Genomic DNA, 26,195 nt, shown 5'->3' on the forward strand with positions numbered 1-26,195 from the left:
AGTTGGCATAGATTTATGGTAAATAAGGAATCAACCTTGCAATCTAGTGGAAGATTATCTTTTCTCTTCTCTTCTCTTGTCTACAGCGTTTTTAGCCGAAAAGAGACATTGTTTATTTTCTCTACTTTGTTCGTAATTTACATGGTAGGTGCTCGACTGAGTTCTAATTTCTTGTTTCCTCCTTCTAAGGCTTTCATAGGAAAAACTTTTCTACCACCACTACAAAAAACTTTCCCCTCTATCTAACATCAAATGGAATTTTAATTAACAGTTTCTTTCTAATAATTTTCATTCTATTGAAGACATAACCAAGGAACTGCTTTTCTATAGATTACAACATAGTCGCCTTCAAATCCAATAAATCTGTAGTTATTTCACTATTTCAGTTCAATTCTTAGTCAATTAAGACTTCCAAAGATTTCTTCAAATAAAGATAAATATAAATTTAAAACATATGTAGAGTTCGAAAGCATGTTGACAGACATACCCAAGGATGATCTCCATATTATTACAAAATGTAGATTAAGTTTAAACAATAATAATGATCAAAAACTAAAAACTAAAAATTATATAACCTTTAGTTTGTCATTTATGAAATGATGGCGTAATTAGTAAAATTCTAAAGAATTGTTGACGTAAGTATTGAAATTTTTCTACGAGTGTAATTTAATTAATTTCCACATCATTTGTCATAGGGATCTACCCTATTACATAACTACATGGATTCTCTCAAGACTATGAACAGTAATAACGTGATTACACACACACACACACACACACACACACACACACAGAGAGAGAGAGAGAGAGCGAGAGAGAGAGAGAGAGAGTCGCTATTACAAATGAAAAAGCAATCAATGACAACACATTACTTCTGTTCATACTCTAATTAACTAGCTCCTTATTCACATATTATTCGTCGCCCTTTTAAAACCACAACACTTAGAACTTAATCTGCCATAGCTGATGAAACAGAAATAATCTATATAAGCTGGATTAAATAAATGATTAATGGTTCTCTATAGATTTCCGGTCAAAGATTACATCGACAAGAAAGTTGTGAAAGTATCAATAAAAATAAGTGATAATAGTCTAAATAAATTAAAGAACCCAAATTATCAATTTTAATCTAAAAGATTTCAAAACATATGAGCTTTCCATTTTTAAAAATTATTTTTCTTCTTATTTTTTAACAGTTAAATAAACAAGATGCAGTGTCGGATAAGAAAGGCGGATGCAAAGCCGCACGAAGTGGAAGTTGTTAACCGACTGGAAACGGAAATACGACCCCCAGATGGTGGCTGGGGGTGGGTAGTATGCTTCGCATGTTTTTTAACAAATTTTACAATACCAGGGACTACTTCAATAAATGGGATAATACTTATCGAACTACTCGATCTTTTCAACGATTCTCTTTCAAAAACTACAATCGTTTGCTCAATCATTGCCGGTGCGATAATGTTTGGTGGTAAGTATATTTGTCAATTACATTTATAAAATAAAATAGACAGACAGAACTAAATACACACCCTGAATATGATAAACAATAGAGTCTTCTCTTAAGGGGTTTAGAGTCGTTATATTTTAATGCAAATGTCTTGAATAAGATAATCCCATATTTTTCAGGTCCGTTGGTATCAATTGCGCTAAAGTTCAAAGCAAGTTATCGGCAGATTATGATCGTCGCAGGAATAATTGCCACTGCATCAGCTGTTGCCAGTTCTTTTGCTCCAAATATAGAAACGTTGATTTTCACTTATGGAATCTTAGTAGGTAAGATAAGCACAAATTAAATAATTTTCTTTTGTTTACGTATTATTTGGATTATTTGGAATAATATACTTATCTTGGTGTGTATCGCCATAACGTTTCGGCTGATATGACCTCCGACCATTTTAGATGCATTCTTTTCAAACTTATGTGCGTTTACATAGAATTCAGGAACCTGTATACACTTTAAAGATATCTATTTATTTAACTCATGTGGAAAGTAGATCGAAAAGTTGTTTTAAGTTCAAGTCTAATGTAAACAAGTTAATATCAGGTATGTCCTCTTACATAATCAAATTCTACTCAATTTTCCTTATTACCGATTATTCCGATGTTGTCTTACTGGCTACATGACACTAATACACCCTTATCTTCGAGTAGCCTTTAAGCCTTGATAAGTGGTGACCTCTAGTAAAAAACGACTCATCAACATGTATATAGACTGGTTGCTGCAACCTCTTCTGTTTTTACTTTCTGTAGCCTGGATGTCTCTCATCAATACTTGATCAACTCTTGTGCAACATGTTTTCCTAATTAACATTTAAAGATAGTTACCATTTTCATTGATGTCCTCGTTTATATAATGTTGAAGATCACTGTATGGGATCTTAGTATTAGAAGGTATTTTGCTACGTGCTTCTTTTGATGATATCTTCGCTCTTCCATTAACACAACCTCCGTTTGCGTCGATCCTTAAGTCAGACATATAATAAATTTCTTTTTCAATCTTGTAATATAATCTCATAATAATATTAGCGTTGTGAAAGCCTGAAATATTTCTTAGTGATTAATATTTTTGTTAAAGCTTTGTAAGAAGAGGAAATGTAAGGAGGAGAAAAGAGGAAGAGAATAAAAATACGTGAGAAGATGAGAAAAATGATGCGAATAGTATGAAGAGAATAAGGAAAAAATATTTTAACATGTTTAAAATTCAATTCCGACATTTTGTTTTTACACGGTGGTCACCACATATCAAGGCCCGGAAGCCAATCAGGGATAAGGGTTATTGCAATTACAGTACGTTAGTGTCGAGATTTAATGAAGTGTTTACTTAATGGAGGCGGTTCATTAGGAATTTGTTTACGTTGGACTTGAAGACATCCAGGTTGTAGTCAGGTGGGAAAAAGGCAGACGGAAGAGTGTTCCACAGGCGTGCAGTTCTAAGAAAGAAGCTTTGTTCATGGAATCTACGTTTTTATTTAGGCACAGATAAAGAGTGGGGGAAATTTTTCACAGTGGATTCAGCTGGACAGGTGTTTTTCATGAAAGATTGACGAGGGGGAACCAGAGATTGGAGTTCAGACGAGCATCTGCCATGGAAATAACGATAAAACAAGGATAGGCTGGCAACGCCTCTTCTGTGGGAGAGAGGTTGCAGGGTAGAGAAAAGGAAACCCCACACTGAGACACGAAGTTTATTTTGTACTCTGTCAAGGCAGGATAGGCTGTTTTTAGCAGCTCCTGCCCAGATATGGCAAAAGTATTCCATTCTTGGACGTACTTGGCTTTTATATAGATAGAGAATTGCATCAGTAGTGAGATATCCTCAGGAGCGGTTGAAGGATCCCACCATCTTTCCAGCAACCTTGGCAACAGACTTGATGTACGTGTTCCATTTCAGATCAGGAATAAAGGACAAACCCAGAAGCTTGTCAAGACATGGGGTTTCTCCTAGACGAGAGCCATTCATTTCAATTGATGCCAGATGGGGATCAGAGCGTTGATGATGTAAAGATAGGAGTTTGGTTTTAGATGCATTAAAGGCAACCAACCACGTCTTCCCCCACTGAACTACGCGCCCGGGATCAGAGGAGAGAGAGAATCAGAGAACTTTGTCATTTACAGCCATTGATGTGGTGCCGTAGATGGTCGTGTCATCAGCATAGATGTCAATGAATGATTTAAGTATGTGTTTAGGGAGATCATTGATGTAGATCAGGAAGAGAGTTGGCCTCTGATTTTTGTCCATTGACCACTACTGTTGTGAGCCTATCGGAGAGATGATTGAGAAAACATTTCCAGTTATACCGTAGCTGGAAATCTTGTAACGTAGGCCCTTATGCCATACCTTGTCGAAGGCCTTTGATATGTCAAGAGCAATTGCCCTAGAAAGGAAGCCTTTGTCAAGAGATTCACTAATCCTGTGAGATATAACCGTTAGCACATCTGCGGTAGATCTTGCAGAACGGAAGCCATATTGTGTGTCACTAAGAAGGTTATTTCTGCTGAGGTGGTTGACTACTACTCTATTTAATATGGATTCCAGCAACTTACTCATAACACACAGGAGACTTCTTGGTCTGTACTGAGAGGGAGATGACTTAGCACCTGAATTCTTAAATACAGGGCATACTGACGAGGTCTTCCAGGGAGTCGGAAAGCACTTCTCCTTAAGGCAACGCTTAAACAGTTTCGTAAGTATGGGAGCAAGTTCTGGTTGAAGCTTTGTTAACACTATAATTGGGATATTGCTCGACATTTAACATAATTTAATGTTTTTATTGTAATTGGCACAAATTATCTTATTTAACAATTTTCTAATTAGGAGCGAAATACGTGGAAAATATGGATATAGCTGACTATATATGATGGAACAAAGTAAACATCATATATAGAAAATAACTGTAAATATAGAATTAAATACAATATGAGAACCGTTAATTATAATTAGAAGATCAGCAGAATACCATTAAATATATACAGACAGGATGATCCAAAGAAAAACAAGTCACATCCTTATTATTCCTCATAGATCTCATTCCTTAATGATTTGCATCGACTAAATAAAACGTTAGTATATGTATTGGTTGATTGTATTCATAGCATCTTATCAAAACATGCAAACAGGCATCTGACGCTAAAGAAAAAAAAAAAGAAAAAGAAAAACCCACAAAGGTTATAAGTTCCGAGCTCTCTAAAAACGAAGGATAAAAAATGGAGAAGTATTTTCTTATTCTAAAGAATGAATTTGATATCCATTTTTATGTTTGTACTTTTCTTAAAACGTACCGATTATTTATCCATTAAATCCTTACAAACTATGGAATATCAGCATAATAATATTAAATATATTCAGACAGGATTACCCAAACTAAAGCTGGTAACAACTTTGTTATTTCTCACGGATCTAATTCTTTAATGTTTTGCAAAGACCAAATAAAACGTCGATGAATACTGGTCTATTTTGTTTACAGCATCATATTAAAACATGCAAATATCTTAACTCCTTTTTGATTCTAAAGAATGAGTTCGATATCATCCTCCTCTAGATTTGTAAATTTCTTAGATTGGTTGGTTGGTTGGTTGGTTGGTTTTGTTTTAGGGCATATAAACCCTTTTCGGGTTATTTAATGCCGAATCCAAAGATTTTGAAGAAATTTTTTTTAATAGAATATATTTGTTGTTTTCACATCAGTTTCTATTTAACCCATAGTTGGTACCCTAACATGTACTACCACTCCGGGTCAGAGTGGACCTGGGAGCAATGGTAATTAAAGGGTGGCTCCACACTCCCCAAAGCTCACAAGCTGGGGCCTCACCACTGGATATAGTTTAAGGTCATATACAGGACCCCCATTGAGGGACTTTTACCCTCTGCAGGGGGGGCTGTCGGCGTATTCTAATGCCCCACCGACAGGGCCATGTACATTTCTTCGAAGACACAGCAAAAACTTGTCTATGAAATCCATAAAATCTAACCGAAGAATGGACCAGACTTCGTTCCTATTAACTGCCTTGAGTTTTCTAATGGTTCCGTCTCACCCTGCATACACGTAGATAGACCTAAATAAAGAAAACTGGAGGGCTAAATTCTGTGATGTGCACATTGGAATTTAGTTTTGAGATTGATCACACGGGCTTCAAAGTTTGAAAAAGCGTATTTTTTATAGATATCAAACCCAGTGAGACACTAAACTATGTTGTGCGAAACTTTGTTAACAGTCTCTGTTGTATTCAAATTCTTTTTTCTTTTTCAAGGTTTTTCTTTGGCAGTGTGCTATTTCGTTGCAAACGTTACCCTAGGGCAATATTTCTTGAAAAGACGTGCTCTTGCTCTCGGTATAGCAAACAGTGGTATAGGAGTTGGTAGTTTTTCGATGAATTACTTGTCAACTAAAGTTATCCCCCTCTATGGCATGAGAGGCACTTTTCTATTACTTGGTGGTCTATTCCTTAACTTGACCGTCTATGGTTCTTTGTGTCGGCCGCTCAAGCCAGTCAACAAACAAAGTCCAGTCATTTCAGGTAAGTATTCATTACGAAACTCAATTTATTTTCCAATTCTATAATTTTACCTGTTCATATTTGACTTTTAATTGAAATATTCTAGTGTTCACCTCAATTTAAAAAAAATAATTTCAAATTGAGAAGGCGAAATGAAAGTCAGTAGCAACAAATTCGCTTACAACCAGCTTAAATTATCGTCCCTAAATCAGTTTAACATATCCACCAACAGGCAACAAATCATCTCTAATCGTAATTGTTGCTGTTCCAGACAATACAACGTAACATTTAGTCCAATATGCCACGGCATTCTCTTAGTGATCGTCAGGAGCTCATTAATCTCCATCTTTCTGCTTTATCCAATCGAGAAATTGGCCGCAGATTGAAATTTAATGAGAAAACGGAACAGTACGAAAGACTGTGCAAAACCACCAAAACACCGGCAGTGTTCGTGATGCCAAAAAATGTCGTCATACTAGAGTTACTAAGAATAAGTATCCCAAATCCTTTTCTATCTTTATTTTTACATTTTCATTTTCACGCATCATCATTTTTTCCATCGTTTCCATCGGATTTCGCCGCGTAACAATATATATATATATATATATATATATATATATATATATATATGTGTGTGTGTGTGTGTATGTATGTGTGTGTGTATGTATGTGTGTGTGTGTATGTATATATATGTGTGTGTGTATATATATGTGTGTGTGTATGTATATATGTGTGTGTGTATATATATATATGTGTGTGTGTGTATATATATGTGTGTGTGTGTATGTATATATATATGTGTGTGTGTGTTTGTGTGTGTGTGTTTGTGTGTAATATTTCTGTCTATTTATATACATATACATATAATACAAGGTTAATATTTTGCAGAGGTCAAGTAATCAATGGGTTTAACGAGGTTAATATTAGAGTACTCCATACCGAAGGAAGGCTAGATATACTTTCTATTTAATAGGGAAGTAAAGGAAAAGAAAAAAAAAAAGGAAAAGGGGGTTAAAAACTCTAAATTATTAATATGGTGGTGATTTTAAAACATTTTTTCTTGTCTTCTTACCTTCTCATCTTCCCATCTTTTAATCTGTTTACAAATGTATGTAGAGATGGTATTGGGGTAGCGGCGATGTGTAAGAAGGCAACGTAAGTTGTACGTTTCCTGCCCACAGCAAATATGAGTTAATTTAAATGCATTTTATAACGGAATAATTTAGATTAACTTTATAGCCTTTGTTTCACGTAGATATTCCACAAAGCTGTACCGCATGAAGAGGTCTCTAGTTGCTAGTAACTAGCTAACCGAAACATGTTCATGAATGTGCAGCGACATAGTATTGCTTATTTTAAAACAAATAGAAAGTGTATATATATATATATATATATATATATATATATATATATATATGTCCTGTTTTCAACTCTCCGAAACAGCTACATGGTAAGCAGCTAATGATCCCCGGTTTCTATTTATAAAATTTTAGTTAAGGTTTTCTCTTTTCATCCTCATATAGTTAAATTCTGTTTTAAAATGGAAAACATTTGCGAATTCGGCTGATGCAAATGCTGAGTCTATTTCTATTTAACAATTTTTGGAAAGGCTTTTTTTTATCCTTATTTAAATTAATTCTCTTTTGTCATTATAAACATTTTAGTAGTCGGATTATGTAGGTGTTAAGTCTGCGATAGGTTAAAGTTAAAATATTTTTATTTTTGCATTTTTTTATTCAAAGCTTCTTTAGACTATATATTGGGCTTTCAGATATGTATCGCTAGGTTTCCTTCCTCTTATCTATTTGCCTTTCTGGTACCTAAGGTACTTAAGCTTTTATGCATTTTTATTCTCATAGCATTATTATGCTAGTTGACATGTCGCAGAATGGATCTTGTAATCCTAAACTTACTTATTAATAGTTTATCTTTTTATTTTTTATTATTTAATTCATCTTTTTTTTTTCTTCATATATTAGTAGAAATAGTAACCGCATTATTTTCCATTTTTTTATTGGGGAAGTGGTATTATCCACTTGAAAGCCATGTATTAAATAGCTGTCCTGTTTTTAAATCTCTGAAACAGATACATGTTTAGCAGCTGATGATCCCGGTTTCTATTTATAAAATTTTAGTTAAGGTTTTCTCTTTTCATCCTTATGTAGTTAAATTCTGTTTTAAAATTGGAGACTTTTGCGAAATCGGCTTATGCAAGTGCTAAGTCTATTTCTATTTAACAATTTTAGTTAAGGCTTTTTTTTTATCCTTATATAAATGAATTCTCTTTTGTCATTATAAACATTTTAGTAGTCGGATTATGTAGGTATTAAGTCTGCGATAGGTTAAAGTTAAAATATTTTTTCCTTCCGGGAATTTAAACTGCATTCTTTATTTTTATTTTTGCATTTTTTTTATTCAAAGCTTTTATATATATATGTGAACATGTGTGAGCATACTTCTCAATCTATATACTCAACGAAATCTGAATCTATGGACTTGAAATTTGATATATATATATAGTATTCAGACACGTGCTAAACTATTTAATCTGTTTTTATCCAGAAAAAGGGCTTCTAAGAGGTCAAAATTGAAAAACTAGTACGTGGAAGTCATCGGAATTATATTTGCTTGCTAACTGTTACACTACTGCGCATGCATGGTCATGAAACATTATAGTTTCCTTATGTTAAACTAAGTAGGCTTGAAAACACTTTTTAAACTCCTGTCAAGCTGGTCTCATGGTTATCATACTTGACTAACTATCTTAAGATTTTGGTTTCGATCTCAGTTCGAGTAATATTTTCTTACTTACAAGATGTGAACTATTTGGAAAAAAAAATACTTGCACGCGTATGTCTAATTTTTTCCGTTTTTTTTTCATTTTTTAAAGGAATTCAATACGGCATTGTTCTTTATAATAAATAAGAAATCTGCATTATTTAAAATATAATATTTATGCGTATTTTACGACCAGGCAACGCCGGGCGGCCTGCTAGTATATATATATATATATATATATATATATATATATATATATATATATATATATATATAAAATTATTTTTCAATTGCGTATCAACGTTTTGATCCCTTCTTTCACTTAAAAATTCACCAAATATTAGGAAATGAACCAATTTTCATGAAATTAATTGTTTATTAAGTAATATAAAAGGAATATGATGAAATCATTATTATGTTTGTAATTTTTTCAGAAATGTATTATCTTGTGTAAGCAAAACACGTTTACTGAAGTTATAGTTTTTAATAAAAAACATTACTTTAATTTTACTTTTTATGAAAATGAAGCACTGAAGATTGTTACAATTTTTTTACTTTTATCATGAACATTACAGAAAGGGCACATAAAGTGCGTGTTAATAATATCGTAATAATTCGAAGAAAAATTAATTTTCACGAACTAACGATATTATCGTAGAATAAAGCAGTGTTTATTTAATATTTTCACGCAAAAAATAAATAATTGCACAAATATTTCGATTATTAATAAAGTAAGTTTCTTAGCGTAAATTATATATATATATATATGTTTGTGTGTGTGTGTGTTGACGTGTGTACTTGTGTAAGAGAATGGATAAAGAGAGAGAGAGAGAGAGAGAGAGAGAGAGAGAGAGAGAGGAAGATGTGAGTTATAGTGTAGACACGTTGACCGGAAGTCAAGATCAGCTGATTGGATTGCGTGCGAGTCATGTGATCAGGTTAGCTGAATCGTTGAGATTTGATTTGAACTCAGAAGACAACGGACGGCTTCCCGTTGTCTCCTCCTCTTCACTGGGGGGGGGACGCTGACGTGTGCAGAAGAACCCACACAGGCCGATTTCACTTTCCAACTTCTGCAGGACATCTTTTATCTCGTATGAGTCATGTGCTTGTGGAAATGCGTTATAGGATGATAAGAGATATAGTGATCTCTGCATGATCCTAAGATGCGAGATGAAGGCCATGGGGCCACAGAGAGTTGTTGACCTTCGAGGGCGCAAGGATTCGCGCCACATGGTATTATTTGTGGATGTAATTTTATTTATTTGAATTATGATTTAGTGAATAATGGTATGACAGTTCCTTTGCCAGTGGGGTGAGCTTAGGATTCCCTTAGTAAAAGTGGGTAGTAAAAAGATGTATGTCTTCGTCATACATTTTTATAAATAATGGGGAAAGGAATGTTAGAGAATGGATAGAGAGAGAGAGAGAGAGAGAGAGAGAGAGAGAGGGGGGAAGATGTGAGTTATAGTGTAGACACGTTGACCGGAAGTCAAGATCAGCTAATTGGATTGCGTGCGAGTCAGGTGATCAGGTTAGCTGAATCGTTGAGATTTGATTTGGACTCAGAAGACAACGGACGGCTTCCCGTTGTCTCCTCCTCTTCACTGGGGGGGGAACGCTGACGTGTGTAGAAGAAGAACCCACACAGGCCGATTTCACTTTCCACCTTCTGCAGGACACCTGGGAAAAGTGAAATAAACTATAGAACTAATTCCTTGTCTTGGAGTGATTGAATATTCATCCAAAAACAGGTATCAAGTCTCCCTCCAGGACGAGAAATTCCAGATGGTCCAACATCGAAGAAGCAGAGGTAGGTTCTGAAAATACATGTCACTCACACACGATTCCCTTTATGATACAACATAAATATATGACGCAACAAACACTCAACACTTTATTATAGAGCAACAACGCAACACTTGTGTGTGCGTATGCGCGTATATGTGTGTTTGTCTTTGAAACATTTCATGAATTGCTTTTAATAATCCAAAAAATAACGAAAAGCACTCAGCATGATAAAACGTTTCTCAAAGTTACATTCTATTTTTGGAATCAGTTTTATTTTCAATATCTCAGTTGTGGCTCAGTGTGTGACGTAACATAAATCACACTTCTTTTAAAACTTTGAGAAAAACTGACAGTTAAAAATTTTTTTGTCCTATCAAAATGTCTTCCATCAAAATCTTAAGAGAGCATATACTTTCTCGTGACTAGTTATAAAAATCATGCTGTATTTCGGCAATAATGCGTCAAATATTGTCTTCCAAATGATCTAATATATATGATTTATCAGCGCAGACATGGGACTTTACATATATCTAAAGAAAATAATCTAATGGGATAAAATCGCACAAACGAGGTGGCCAATTAACATGTCGATTTTGTGAAATTATTCGTTCATTAAATGTTTCTCGCAGTAAATTGATCGTATCATTTGCAGACGCTGCTCGAATGTCACTCTCTTCATGATGAATTGCCAAACAAAGCTGAACTCAAAATAAGTGATACTCGCAAATCTGCAATAAAAGGAAATAGTGTTACTTTTATAAAACACTATAGATAATGAATAAATATTTATATATAGTTAAGTATCATGGTTCAGTTGCGTTCTAAACAGAAACAATTTATCTCGAACACACCTCTGTTTTATGAAAGAACTAACTTAACTTTTTATGTCGGGCCCTTCTGCTTGTGTGGTAATAAAACTTTTCGTATGCACTAGTTCTTTAAGGCTGTAATAAGGGTGCTAATTTTGGTCAAAATTGAACTGTTTTCGTTAATCGGATTTTTTCAATCATCGATTCTATACTTATCGGAGACTATATATATATATATATATATATATATATATATATATATATATATATATTGTGTGTGCATTTATACGAAACCAATATGAATAGAAAATGAAGACACAAAAAATATATATTGGTAAATATAGAATTGCTCATTTATTCAATAAGGGTATACAAATATGTATTTGGGGGATAGAGGTAACTCTTTATGCCAAGGCATTTCAAAGCCTAATGCTTCTCATCAGAAGAGTAGAGAAGATGCTAAGTAACATAATGGGGATGTGACGTCTAGCGTTGGATTCATCAGGAACGAAATAAATCAATAAAATTATAGATGATGTTGGGGGAGTTATATCGACTTCTAAGATAAAGGAGGAACGTATTATATAGAGTGTAATTCAAAAAAGTGTATAGGGTCTCTATCATAGTCTTAAATGTAGGTATTATGTGTTTTAAGGTTCAGAGGGAGGTATAGTGTGGATGGGTTATAATTCTATTTTACCGGTATGCAAGATTAATATTGTCTATGCAGGAGTATTTATTGACAGTTGCAACCGAGTTGACAACAACACTTTGAGACGGTGTATAATTTCAAGAGAAATATTATGATAATGACTTAAGGCGAAAGGTTGCATTTTAGGCAGGATTGAACAAAAATGACGGTTATCCCAACATTACTTATTAGAAGACTATGGTATAGTGTGGTGTTATGAGGATTAATAAAGGTTTTGGAGTGGATTACATGGGGCGTCGTGCACCAGGGTTTTAATTTAGTGAAGCGAGGGAAGGTTCGGAGGTGAGCCAAAAGAGTAAGGTATGGGGTGGGTATGGGTGGGTAGTTGTAAAGTTATAATAATAAATTTCAGAATACAAATATATATTAGATAATATGTAGATAATAATCCTAGGATTGCACAGATGTACAGGGAGTGGTTGGGTATAAGGCAGAGGTATAAAGATAGGGTAGCAAAGTTTATGGAGATAGATAAAAAGACAAAAGTAATTAGGATGTAGATGATTGGCGTGATAGGATAATAGGGGGAAAATATACTATTATTATTGTTATTATAATCAATAATAATAATAATAATAATAATAATAATAATAATAATAATAATAATAGCGAAAAGGTAAATAAAATTAATGGATAAACAATGAAAATAAAATTAAAAATAACAAATAAAATAAAAATTAAGGGATAAAGACTGAAGAGTAAAATAGAATAAATAAATGAAAAATAAATAACTAAATTGAAATTTAGTTACATGGGGACAGAGTTGAATAACTAGGGTACATATATATATATACATATATATATATATATATATATATACTTTATATACAACTTTATATTATCTCTATAAGTCTCCTCTTATAGAATTGGACTCACTCTCTTGCTCTAATTCACTAAGCTATATACATTTATATATATATATATATATATATATATATATATATATATGTGTGTGTGTATATATGTGTGTGTATATATATATATGTGTGTGTGTATGTATATATATGTGTGTGTGTGTAAGAAACACTTTGTCACAGTGTGTGTGTCAGTTCGTTCTCTATGGATTCCGAAATAGCTGGGCCGATTTTTCTTTTCTAGGAATGTTCTTAGATAGATTTTTTATTACACTGTATCCGATAAGTATAGCAACTATTTTAGCCCTACTCTGCAAAGAATAAATATCTGAGGGAGGTTATGTTTATTAAGTTCGTGACTTTCGTTTCTTGTAGATCTATGTTCTAAAGTAGCATCGGATCGGCAAACTTGTCATATGCAAGTAAATAAATATAGTCCGCACAAACCAAAGATCACACAAGAAAAGTAATGGACCACAACTACTTTATACTTATAGAACATAATCACAGAGTTATACTATTGATTTTCCAAACATCTTGTTTGCTAAAGACGGACATCTATGAATCCGTCTCACATCTGTACGGATGAAAATATACTGAACATTTTTTTATGAAATTGAAAAACATATGTAATTGAGCTTATAATGTATATTGCATAATTTGATATTTGACATAATTAATTCCGAAACAATCCCAAAACCGACATTTAATTTCTGAAGAGACAAAGACGGATAAGAAATTCCATTAATGATATTTCACTAATTATTTTACTTACATACATCTTGAATTAATATATTCTTATTTATTGTCATTTTAGAGAATAAACGAAGTTCTGTCGATGAAATGGAAGGGGCTGCAAATCTTGGCTTTGAAGCAGAAGACGAAAACAAGGAAACGGAAGATAAAAAATGTGTAAGTTTATAGAGTCGACGGTCGTTCTTCTTGCGTACGCTTTTACGTGATTCTTTTAGATTATGTCATGTAATCAAAGTTTCTTATATTTTTAACAGATTAACTCAACACGAATCTAATAGAGAAAGCGAGCAACTTATTCGATGTGATCGCTTCAGGTAGTGATGAGTAAGACAAAGAGAGTAGACAGACATATCGAAATAAAGAATTAAATCTTTTTAGTCGATATCGTTATGCGTCCATGTCCTTGCACATTTCCAAACGGACTGACTGATCGCTATCACCATCTTCGCTATGTGACGTCATAACTGTTTCTAATACATTTTCAGAAACTATTATTTTCACATCAAGTTCAAAAGTTGACTCTTTTTTTTACTTTCAGTTGTTAATTCTACTGTCATTCCCAAATAACATAATATACTAGATGATCTACCCGTTCCATTTGTAATATTTTCTTCTAATATTAAAAAAGTCCCTATACTTTTCCGCTCCCATTCGTAAGAATAACAAACGTCTCATTTTCCCTCTCCACCAAGAACCAAATAGAGTCAATTATTTCAGTAAAATTCTCTTTGTTATCATCATTATCTTCATCTTTGTAACGTTGTTTTTACAATATAAAGATAAGTCTAGTTTTACACGATCTATTCTTAAGTAGTTTAAAATTTTATTTGCAAAATTTATTTTAAAGTAGAAAATAAATTACTTTTACAGTCAATGAAAATTCCCATGAGTATGAATTATTTTAAACGTAATTTCTACTTATGTGGATAGATATATGCATATATATTTTACATATGATATATGTTGCTTACATGGTGGTAGCAAATTAATATTTCATTTATTTTTTTAATGTAGTTGACATGTGAACATAACAGGAATCGTGCAACTTTTCTTGATCTGGGTATTAAAGTTGACGGCGAGATCTTTGTCTGTATATTTTTGTGTGCGTGAAAGACTATTTCCCATTTGCTCTTGATTGAATGCCTCACAACAGTGTTCAAATTGCGTCTTATATAATGCAATATTATCTGGGGATCTCATAATTGTAAGAGCTACACTTAGATTGGAGGATCTTATCCAAACTGTATGCTTTTATGACAAAAATGATAAGTCACTACAAAGTTTCAGATAAGTAACTATATACCCTTATATCAAAAAAGTAAATTACAGAGAAATAATATCAAATATATGAAGTAGAGATCGCTAATGTAGTTAATTGTTGATTTATCTTTTAATTAATTCTTTAACGATTGGTGTCCATATATTTTTACCTTTTTCCTAAAAAACAATAACTGTTAAAATATTATTGTATTGTATGTTTATTATATATACATGTCAGCAATCTTTATGTTCCTTATTTTTCGCCATTGCATTGTTTTGTAACAAGTTCTAATTGTTGTCATTACCTAAGTGTAACTTTTTCGTGTCTACCTTTTGGCTGCATGACTGTTTAATGTATTCTCCACTATAGCCATGATGTTATGTTTTAATTTTGAACTTGGTGTCAGTTTTCTGTACTGAGGATCACACCTGATTAGAATACAAAAACATATCGTATGAGAAAAGACCGTACACAAAATTATTGTTGATGTTAATTTTTTGAAGCGTACGTGAATGACTATTTCATGACTTTATTTACCTGATATCAATAGTATATATATAATCGAGATAAGACATTGATTAGAAATCAAATGAAGGATCGTGATAGATATTACTTGAAGTAATACTTTCAGGGCGATCCTAACCCCCCAAAAAACACACACACACAACGCACCAACAAATACGGCTGCCCCGTATACCTTTCGAAAAATCAATAAGGAGCAACCACGTTTTTCTGTTATATGGGACTACTGCCTTATCCCCTGGACCAATATTCTGCCTACCTGAATTTATAACCCCGAAGGATATTGTACTCCTTCCGATAATGGACTACCCAGGTTGTATCAAATACCCTTTTCCTATAATTATTTCAATATAATTATCATTCACCACTTAAAAAAACTATTTTCAATATTTGTGCTGAAAAGCAAAATAAGTGTCTATTCACGGCTGAACATTTTTCTTACCGCATTTCATTTCCTCTTATGATATGAGCCTTTATTGAAAATCTATGGATTAAGGAAATCAACATAACCCCTTCTATATATTCCTTTTGTCAAACACTAAATTCTTAATTCGAATATATGTGTCTACATGTTGTTTTTCAGAATTTAAATATAACCACTAAACTTATATATATATATATATATATATATATATATATATATTCCATTTTGTTTTCTTTTTGTCCTCGTCCTTTTATGTGACTTCTTTTGTTGTTGGTTTTTAATTATTTCGCATGATGAATATAGTGAATAAATAACTGAATTCTGTTAAACATTTGAATATTAAAGAAGTGATATTTTAATCAATACTAAAGGAGAGACATTTATGTGATAACTGTTTGGTTTTCAAAACTCCGAAAAATGACATGGTAAACAGCTAATGATTCCCCTTTTTATTTCATGTTTAAGAATTTGATCATCACGTTAATCCTTTACAGCGGACATAGATGAGTTACCATTGGTATTTTTGTGAATTTTCCTAAACGGTAAAAATCTGATCTTACACATTCTAGGTCTGAAATGCGAATTTAGTTAGTATCCCAAAGATGCAGCTCTCTTGGAAGCTTTATATTAGTGTTAGGATAGTACAGCACTTACTAATAATATAGAAAAAATGATTCTGTATTGTAACAGGTATGATCTTGGGAATAAATATCATTTCTGAAATAATAGATTTCTATTAATAAAAGTTTTTCATCTTTAGCACAAATAACAAGAAATACACAACACAATTACAAGTCAAAGAAAAAGAACAAACAATTTTATATTATTCTCAAAATACGTGATTATTAGAGAAAAACAGAAAACACTAATACTTATACCTTCCTTTAAAATACGCATATATATATATATATATATATATATATATATATGCAATAAAGATCTTTGAAATATTCACCAAATAAATTTGTCGAATTAGAATGCTATTAAAATCTAAGCATTTGAGTTTATGTGTTTGTATAGTATGTAAATATATGTATAATAACTTAGGTACGCAAATGCATCCATGTTTTCCACAGAAAATGATCAGTCTAAATTTTGCTTGATTATTTCCTGTTAGTAAAAAACATGGACGTCTTTGTGTACTTTGTATGCGATTGATATATATTTCTTTTTTGTTGTAACACAATAATAAAAGAAGAAAATCAAGTCGAGATTGGTTTAACAAACGAAGTGTCTTAACATCATAGGTACAAAGTTGGGAATACATGTATAACTGACTAGTGCTTAGCTAGGCAGTGGAGTACTGTCGCTCCATCTCACCGGTGTAGACATTACTGGCACTATATATATATATATATAGTGAGAACCGGTGTAATTTCTCTTATGCATGGAAAGTCTGGTACAACATCCCCTTTGAAAATAGCCCGCTTAGGGATTAATAACCTTTCTGTTTTGGGTTCACCCTAATCGACTACGTTGGTTTTCTTTTTGTTTCTGGTATGGTCACCTAAAACGTATCAAATACTGTTTCCATTATGTCCTCCTCAAGCGATCTGCTCACCTCCCTGTTCGAGTATCTTTTCCGCATTTGATTAGTGTTACGTTTGTGTACGAAATCTGGTCCCTTAATCATATACATCTATTTGCCTATTTGTTTGTCAACAATGCTGGACTCCCAGACAGTTCTATTATTTTTGTGAATCTTGTAGAAGACTCTTTCGCCAACTTTATACCGTTTTTTGTTATCAATTTTTGAGGTTTGGCCTATCCTGCTTTGGTAACAACTTGTGGAAAATCGATCTAACCTTGCGTTCGAACATGATTTCAGCTGGTGTCTTCGACATTTCGCTGTTTGCATCCGGCGTGACCATGTAAACCTGTAAACACTGTTGGATTGACATCTGTCGGTGATCCACTAGCCTTTTTCAGAGCTTTCTTGAATGTATCAACCAACCTCTCCCCTTGCCAATTACTTCTCTGGCGGTATGGTGGAATGGTTATATGTTCGATTAGATGATCCTCACAAAAGGTTTAAATTCAGTAGACGTGAATTGCGTTTCATTGTCTGTGACAATGCAGTCTACTACCCAAAACCTAGCGAATAATTCATACAGGAAATTAATAGTTGTCTCGGTTGTAGGGTTCTTGCATTTTAGTACTTCCAGCCACTTAGATAGCCTTCTCCAAAAATGAGATAATAGAACCTCTCTAGCGGTCTTGCAAAGTCTAAGTGAATTCTCGACCAGAGTCGCTCCGGTTTTGTCCACGATCCGAATTGAATCGAAGGAGCTTTCATAGCTAATGTGCATCCTCTACACTCTGACTTTTTCTTCTATATTCTCATCCATGTTTGGCCAAAAAAACGAAAGAGCACTAAGGCTTTCCATTCTTGATATGCCTGGATGTCCTACATGAAATTCCTTGAGCATTCTTTTCTGTAGTGTTGCAGGAATTACCACTCTGTCGCTATATAACAGGACGTTATCGCAAATGGAGTAGATTCCCTCATCCAGTAGGTCATTGCTGATGTTTTCGTTCGTGCTTATAATAAATTTGTCTATCTCTGCCTTACTCTTAATCTCATCAAGCGTTATTAGAAGTTCTCTTATCGTGTCACATAAAGTATTTCTTACCTAAACTTCCGGTTGAATAGCTGCTATTACCATATCCTCCAATGGTTTTTGTCTGCTTAGGTATTAACATTGATAACCCATCTGCATCACCAATTTTTTTGGATGGTACATACTCCATTTGAAAATTGTAGTTCAGAAGCATGGTACCTCATCTTTGGAGTCTATTAGCCGTATGTTCTGGTAGACACTTTTTCGATTCGAAAATCGTTAATAATGGTTTGTGATCTGTTTGTAACAGAAATTGCCTACCGTGCATGAAACGATGAAATTTCTTTGCCGCGAATATAATCGCTAGCGCTTCCTTGTCAATTTGCGAGTAATTTTTCTTCAGCTGGCAAAAGTGTCCGGGGTGCATGGACTATGGATTTTACTTTTCCATCATCCATTTTTGTAATATGCATGCTCCTATGCCATAGGCGCTTACATTACTCACAACTACAATATCACGCTTGGGATTATAGTATGCCACAAACAAGTCAAACGTTAATATATCTTTAATTTCCTGAAATGCTTTTTGGTTTTTCCCTAATAGTTCATTTAAGGGCGATCTTAGTTTATGCATATTTGGCACGAATATATTGTAATAATTCGTCAACCCCAAGAAACTTTGTAGAGACGTAATATTTTCTAGAGTAGGCACGTATCTTATTACACTCTATTTATCTGGATCTGGCCATCTACTATGTTCGTCGATGATTTTCCCCAAGTATTTTATTTTTCTTATGAAAGACGTACATTTTTCCTGTTTTAGTTTAAATCCATAATCCTGGATCCTTCCGAATACTTGGTTTACATGATCCTTGTGTTGTTATTTGCTAGTGCTGTTCATTAACACATCTTCCAGGTACCCTACTGTGAAAGCCAACCCATTTAACATAATGTCCATAATTTGCTGAAAAGTCGCATGGGCGACTTTGACCCTAAAAGGGAGTCTGTAAAACTTTTACAATTCTTTATGGGTATTGATACATAGCAGCTTTGAACACTCCCCATCTACTGAAACTGCAAATACGCGTCACTAAGGTAAATTTTAGAAAAATATTTCCTTCTACTAAGTTTCGCAAATATTTCTTCAGGGCTCGGAAGCGGATAATGGTGCTCTTGTAATGCCATGTTTAAGCCGGTCGAGAAGTCGGCACAAACCCGAATCTCTTTGTTCTTTTTAACGTAAATTGTTGGTGCAGCCCACTCACTATGATCAATTTTTTCAATGACACCCATGTTTTCGAGTCTTTCTAATTCACCGTCTATTTGTTCTATAGTGGCGTATGGAACGTTCCTTTTCTTTCTGAACACTAGCTGTTCATTTGCTTTTACTTCAAATTTTGCTACTGCTTTTGTACACCTTCCTAAACCGCCTGAAAATACGTCTGGAAATTTCTTTTTTAAACCCCCCCTTAAGTTTTTCTGTCTCCACATTCGAATCCCCAACCTTTTGGCAAAAAGAGCTTAAAGGCAGATCCCATAGTCTAAACTTTTCGAACACATCAGTTCCAAAGAGGTTATTTTATTTCCGCATGATAAAGTTTTTGATTTTTCGGTCTTATTCTGAAAAGAAATATTAGTCAATAATTCTCCTTCGAAAATAATTTTTTCACCACTGACGCTTCTCGCCGTTTCATGTGATTTAATCATAGGTCTCCCAAGCTTCTTCCATGTATGTACATTAATAATGGAGATGTCAGATTCACTATTAAGCTGTAGTCTTATTTTCTTTTTAAGCATTTTAACCTGTACATATTTCCGGATATTTCGTTCTTCAGGTTTAATTTTTGTAAGTTTAATGGATGTTTTCTTTCTATCAGATTTTTCCCACAATGTGATGCCTTATATCCATTTTTGTAGCATATGTCACATTGTTTAAATTTCTAGAGACACTCATTGTAACAATGTTTATCTCCACACCTCCAACACGGCCCAGTTTTTCCTCTGGTTATTTTTAAGTCATTTTTTTCGCCTGATGGATCTTTTTTAAGTGCGATACTCCACTTTCCTCTGTCACGACTGCCCTGTTTTAACGCAACAAACCGTTTACAGTATTTCGCTAAGCTTTGTAGTTTTTAATTCGGCTCGTTTTCAAGTTTATTTAAAACACAACGTCTTTATTTAAGACCATCCCTTGCACAAAAATTAAACATTTAAAATTATCTGATGATAATTCCTCCAATTTAAAGTCATCGCAATGCTACTTTACTATACTTCCATAAGTAATGTAATCGTCTTCTTCTCTTCTAGTGACATTCATACACTTATATCTCCTGTGAAAAAGATGTTTTTGTAGAAAACAGTTCTGTTAGTAGCGTAGCTGTCTCTTGGAAGTTCAACTCACTGGTCTTTTGAGATAATAAAATTCACGAACTTTGTATGTTCGGCTGTTCCCAATTTTCTTAGCAAAAGCCTAACTATTTTAGCGTCTGTCCATGTACCGCAATCCGATACAAAAATATCTTCATATCTCCTATAGAAATGGACAAAAGCGACGTCTTCTGGTTTGTAATTGAACTTTTCAATGGCTGTCCACACAGCCGTCTGCTAAAATGCGTTATGATTCTCATTTGCTTTCGTTAACTGTGTTGCTTCCAGAATTTTCTTTTGTTCTTCCTGTGTTTTCATCAAGATTTTTTCGAAATGTTTCTGTTGTTGCAGCAGCTCTTTTTTAAGTTTCTCCTCACTTTCAAGTTTTATTGGTTGCAAAGTGAGGGTTTGTTCTGTTTGAAATTTTTTAAATTTCTTCTCACTTTTAAGTTGTCTTGTTGCAAGGCTAGATTTTGTTCTGTTAGAAATTTGAATAATTGCAAAAAAGACTCTCTGAACTCGGTGTCCATCGTAACGAATTCAATTTACGAAACACAATTTACACTTGAAATGAAAAAAAATCAGTTTTCCTAATATTATTTAATGAGCAAAATGTCCATCCAGCTTTTCTTAACTCAATTCTTTTGTTTGAAGCATAACAGTTAAGAAAAGAGTACTTTTGAAAATTTAATTTGTTGTACGTGATATTTCTTATAAGAAATAAAGTCTGTCAAAATATTTTTCGCGTGGTTTTACGTAGCAACCAATAAAATCCCTCGCTTTTTAGTGAGTCGGCTTTTTTGTATGGGGAAATCATTTATTTTATTTTTAACCTCTGTATTATGCACAACATGACTTGATTTTTTAACAGGTCTTTTATAAGCACTAATGCTTACGAATATATATTCTTTCTTTCTTTCACAGTCCGTTTCTCTTTCTCTTGTCAAATTTGATGGTCGTTTTACTAATAAATAGTTAACGTCTTTGTTCCAACATCAGAAATAACGACTCAAATTTGTAGTAGTTTATATGAACAAGTCATTTCAAGGCAAAAACTCTTTCAGTGAAAAATTGGTTCCTTGTGCAAAAAAAAAACAAAAAAAAAACAGTGAATCCTTTTTTTTTTCATTTTTTTCCGAAACACTCGTGTCAGTCTGTTCAATTACTTTAATAATTGACTATATTATTTGCATTCTCTCGCTATAGGTTTTTGACAGCAATCCTTTAGTTTTGTTTTTGTTTGTTTGTTTGTTTTTTTTGCTTTTTTATAACATCGTCACATTACTATTGTAGTAATTAACTTGCTGTTAATCCTTACGCTTCCAAATATCTGTTTCAAATGACGAAGGTGTTTTGCCGTAAAAAATCTCGCGAGTCTTTGTATTTCAATCACTTTTGGTGATTATTTGCAGTGATATCGTTTCGATTCCGTCGTCACCAATCTCTTGTGCCGTAATACAATAGTAAAAGAAGAAAATCAAGTCGAGGTTGGTTTAACAAACGATGTGTATTAACATCACAGGTACAAAGTAGGAATACGATATATAGCTCTTAGCTAGGGAGTGGAATACTGCCGCTTCTTCTCACCGTTGTAGACATTACTGGTACTATATATATATATATATATATATATATATATATATATATATATAGTGAGAACCGGTGTAATTTCCCTTATGCATAGATAGGCCGGTATAACAATTTCATAATGCTACCACTACTACTACTAAACTCTAAAAGCGCATTAAACATTATTGAAGTAAATACTTCAAATATATACATAATATTTCGTGTTAACAAACCGCATGGCTAACATTTATCGCGATAAATACAGTTGAAATTAACACTTATATAAACGTGAATGTCAAGACGGTCGAGCGTGATCTTATGATTATAATATCATTATCTGCACACATGACCTTAAGTGGCAGACTTATTTAGTTTCAACTTAGAGTGTTCCACAATAAGAACCGAGTTGTTAAAGAGGCTAATGTAATTATTTCTATAATTATTGTTTTAATAACCACAGACACTAGTGTTTATATATATAACTTTTTTTCTTTAAAACAAAACGTTGCACTTTTCGCCTTGCTATAATTCGGTGCCAAATAACGCACACATTGCATACTTAACCGAGTTTTATACATGCACACGCTATCTTGTCGTCATCATTACAGAAACATTAAAGTTCACAATAGTTATTCGTGCCTTTATTTACTGGTGATCGTTCTCGTTAGCGCTTTTGCTCTGATTGCCCAAGACCGGAGTAATTACATTTTCTTATGCCTTTAAAAATACTAACTTGACAAAGATCTGATGGATAAAAGATATCCATTTATCCGACTTGATCTTTGGTGTAATTCAGTGACCAGTGTATGCGCTTAAAAGAGATAGATAGATAGATAGGTAGACAGACAGAAGTCACCAATAAATTATATCTTCTAAACCCATTTCGTTATACGTTCACGCCTCTTCATGCTCTCAAACGGACTAACTGCGCGTTATTAACCCCTCTCTTTGTACCATGTGACGGCATAGCCAGATTTTTTTTTGCCAGCTGACATTTTCTGGCCTTACACCTGTTATAGTCATGTAATTCTCAACAAACTAAATTATATACTCGATGATCTATCCAATTAATATGTAATAGGCATTGTAAGAAAATATCATCTGACTACTACTTAAAAATTAATTGCTGAGTTAAATGAACATCTGAATAATGTAATTACGAGCAAAACTTTTAGTCATTCGCTGAATGAATCAAAATAAGGAAGGATCGCCTTCGGCTTTATTTGAATTTTTAGAATATCACTTCCAAGTATATTTATGTTTTACTTAACTTTCTCTTTAACTTTACTACTTCAAAATTTATTTATGTTTTACTTAACTTTCTCTTTAACTTTACTACTTCAAAATTTATTTATGTTTTACTTAACTTTGTCTTTAACTTTACCACTTCAAAATTTATTTATGTTTTACTTAACTTTGTCTTTAACTTTACCACTTCCAAATTTATTTATGTTTTACTTAACTTTGTCTTTAACTTTACCACTTCAAAATTTATTTATGTTTTACTTAACTTTCTCTTTAACGTTACCACTTCCAAATTTATTTATGTTTTACTTAACTTTCTCTTTAACTTTACTACTTCAAAATTTATTTATGTTTTACTTAACTTTGTCTTTAACTTTACTACTTCAAAATTTATTTATGTTTTACTTAACTTTGTCTTTAACTTTACTACTTCCAAATTTATTTATGTTTTACTTAACTTTGTCTTTAACTTTACTACTTCAAAATTTATTTAAGTTTTACTTAACTTTCTCTTTAACGTTACCACTTCCAAATTTATTTATGTTTTACTTAACTTTGTCTTTAACTTTACTACTTCAAAATTTATTTATGTTTTACTTAACTTTGTCTTTAACTTTACTACTTCCAAATTTATTTATGTTTTACTTAACTTTGTCTTTAACTTTACCACTTCAAAATTTATTTATGTTTTACTTAACTTTGTCTTTAACTTTACTACTTCAAAATTTATTTATGTTTTACTTAACTTCACTACTTCAAAATTTATTTATGTTTTACTTAACTTTCTCTTTAACTTTACTACTTCAAAATTTATTTATGTTTTACTTAACTTTCTCTTTAACTTTACTACTTCAAAATTTATTTATGTTTTACTTAACTTTCTCTTTAACTTTACTACTTCAAAATTTATTTATGTTTTACTTAACTTTGTCTTTAACTTTACCACTTCCAAATTTATTTATGTTTTACTTAACTTTGTCTTTAACTTTACTACTTCAAAATTTATTTATGTTTTACTTAACTTTGTCTTTAACTTTACCACTTCCAAATTTATTTATGTTTTACTTAACTTTCTCTTTAACTTTACTACTTCAAAATTTATTTATGTTTTACTTAACTTTGTCTTTAACTTTACTACTTCAAAATTTATTTATGTTTTACTTAACTTTCTCTTTAACTTTACTACTACAAAATTTATTTATGTTTTACTTAACTTTGTCTTTAACTTTACTACTTCAAAATTTATTTATGTTTTACTTAACTTTGTCATTAACTTTACCACTTCCAAATTTATTTATGTTTTACTTAACTTTCTCTTTAACTTTACTACTTCAAAATTTATTTATGTTTTACTTAACTTTCTCTTTAACTTTACTACTTCAAAATTTATTTATGTTTTTCTTAACTTTGTCTTTAACTTTACTACTTCAAAATTTATTTATGTTTTACTTAACTTTGTCTTTAACTTTACTACTTCAAAATTTATTTATGTTTTACTTAACTTCACTACTTAAAAATTTATTTAAGTTTTACTTAACTTTCTCTTTAACTTTACTACTTCAAAATTTATTTATGTTTTACTTAACTTTGTCTTTAACTTTACTACTTCAAAATTTATTTATGTTTTACTATATTTTCTCTTTAACGTTACCACTTCCAAATTTATTTATGTTTTACTTAACTTTCTCTTTAACTTTACTACTTCAAAATTTATTTATGTTTTACTTAACTTTCTCTTTAACTTTACCACTTCAAAATTTATTTATGTTTTACTTAACTTTCTCTTTAACTTTACTACTTCAAAATTTATTTATGTTTTACTTAACTTTCTCTTTAACTTTACCACTTCCAAATTTATTTATGTTTTACTTAACTTTCTCTTTAACTTTACCACTTCAAAATTTATTTATGTTTTACTTAACTTTCTCTTAAACTTTACTACTTCAAAATTTATTTATGTTTTACTTAACTTTCTCTTTAACTTTACTACTTCAAAATTTATTTATGTTTTACTTAACTTTCTCTTTAACTTTACCACTTCAAAATTTATTTATGTTTTACTTAACTTTCTCTTTAACGTTACCACTTCCAAATTTATTTATGTTTTACTTAACTTTCTCTTTAACTGTACTACTTCAAAATTTATTTATGTTTTACTTAACTTTCTCTTTAACTTTACCACTTCAAAATTTATTTATGTTTTACTTAACTTTCTCTTTAACTTTACTACTTCAAAATTTATTTATGTTTTACTTAACTTTCTCTTTAACGTTACCACTTCCAAATTTATTTATGTTTTACTTAACTTTCTCTTTAACTTTACTACTTCAAAATTTATTTATGTTTTACTTAACTTTCTCTTTAACGTTACCACTTCCAAATTTATTTATGTTTTACTTAACTTTCTCTTTAACTTTACTACTTCAAAATTTATTTACGTTTTACTTAACTTTCTCTTTAACTTTACCACTTCCAAATTTATTTATGTTTTACTTAACTTTCTCTTTAACTTTACTACTTCAAAATTTATTTATGTTTTACTTAACTTTGTC

At 32.1% G+C, this 26,195-nt stretch overlaps 1 protein-coding gene across 1 annotated transcript in view; it reads left to right on the forward strand.

Annotated features, from left to right (window-relative positions):
* Positions 1-1,458: 1,458 nt before the first annotated feature.
* The window catches only part of LOC145278255 (monocarboxylate transporter 9-like), a 44,613-nt gene continuing 19,876 nt past the window's right edge, over positions 1,459-26,195 (forward strand). Inside the window, exons 1-4 of the mRNA XM_080130546.1 lie at positions 1,459-1,468; positions 1,627-1,773; positions 5,749-6,015; positions 13,756-13,850. Coding sequence (XP_079986672.1) covers positions 1,459-1,468; positions 1,627-1,773; positions 5,749-6,015; positions 13,756-13,850 — 519 coding nt within the window. The remainder of the gene's footprint in view (positions 1,469-1,626; positions 1,774-5,748; positions 6,016-13,755; positions 13,851-26,195) is intronic.

This window comes from Euprymna scolopes, chromosome 6 (genome assembly GCF_053919585.1).
Source record: "Euprymna scolopes isolate OS-2025 chromosome 6, ASM5391958v1, whole genome shotgun sequence".
NCBI lineage: Eukaryota > Metazoa > Mollusca > Cephalopoda > Sepiida > Sepiolidae > Euprymna > Euprymna scolopes.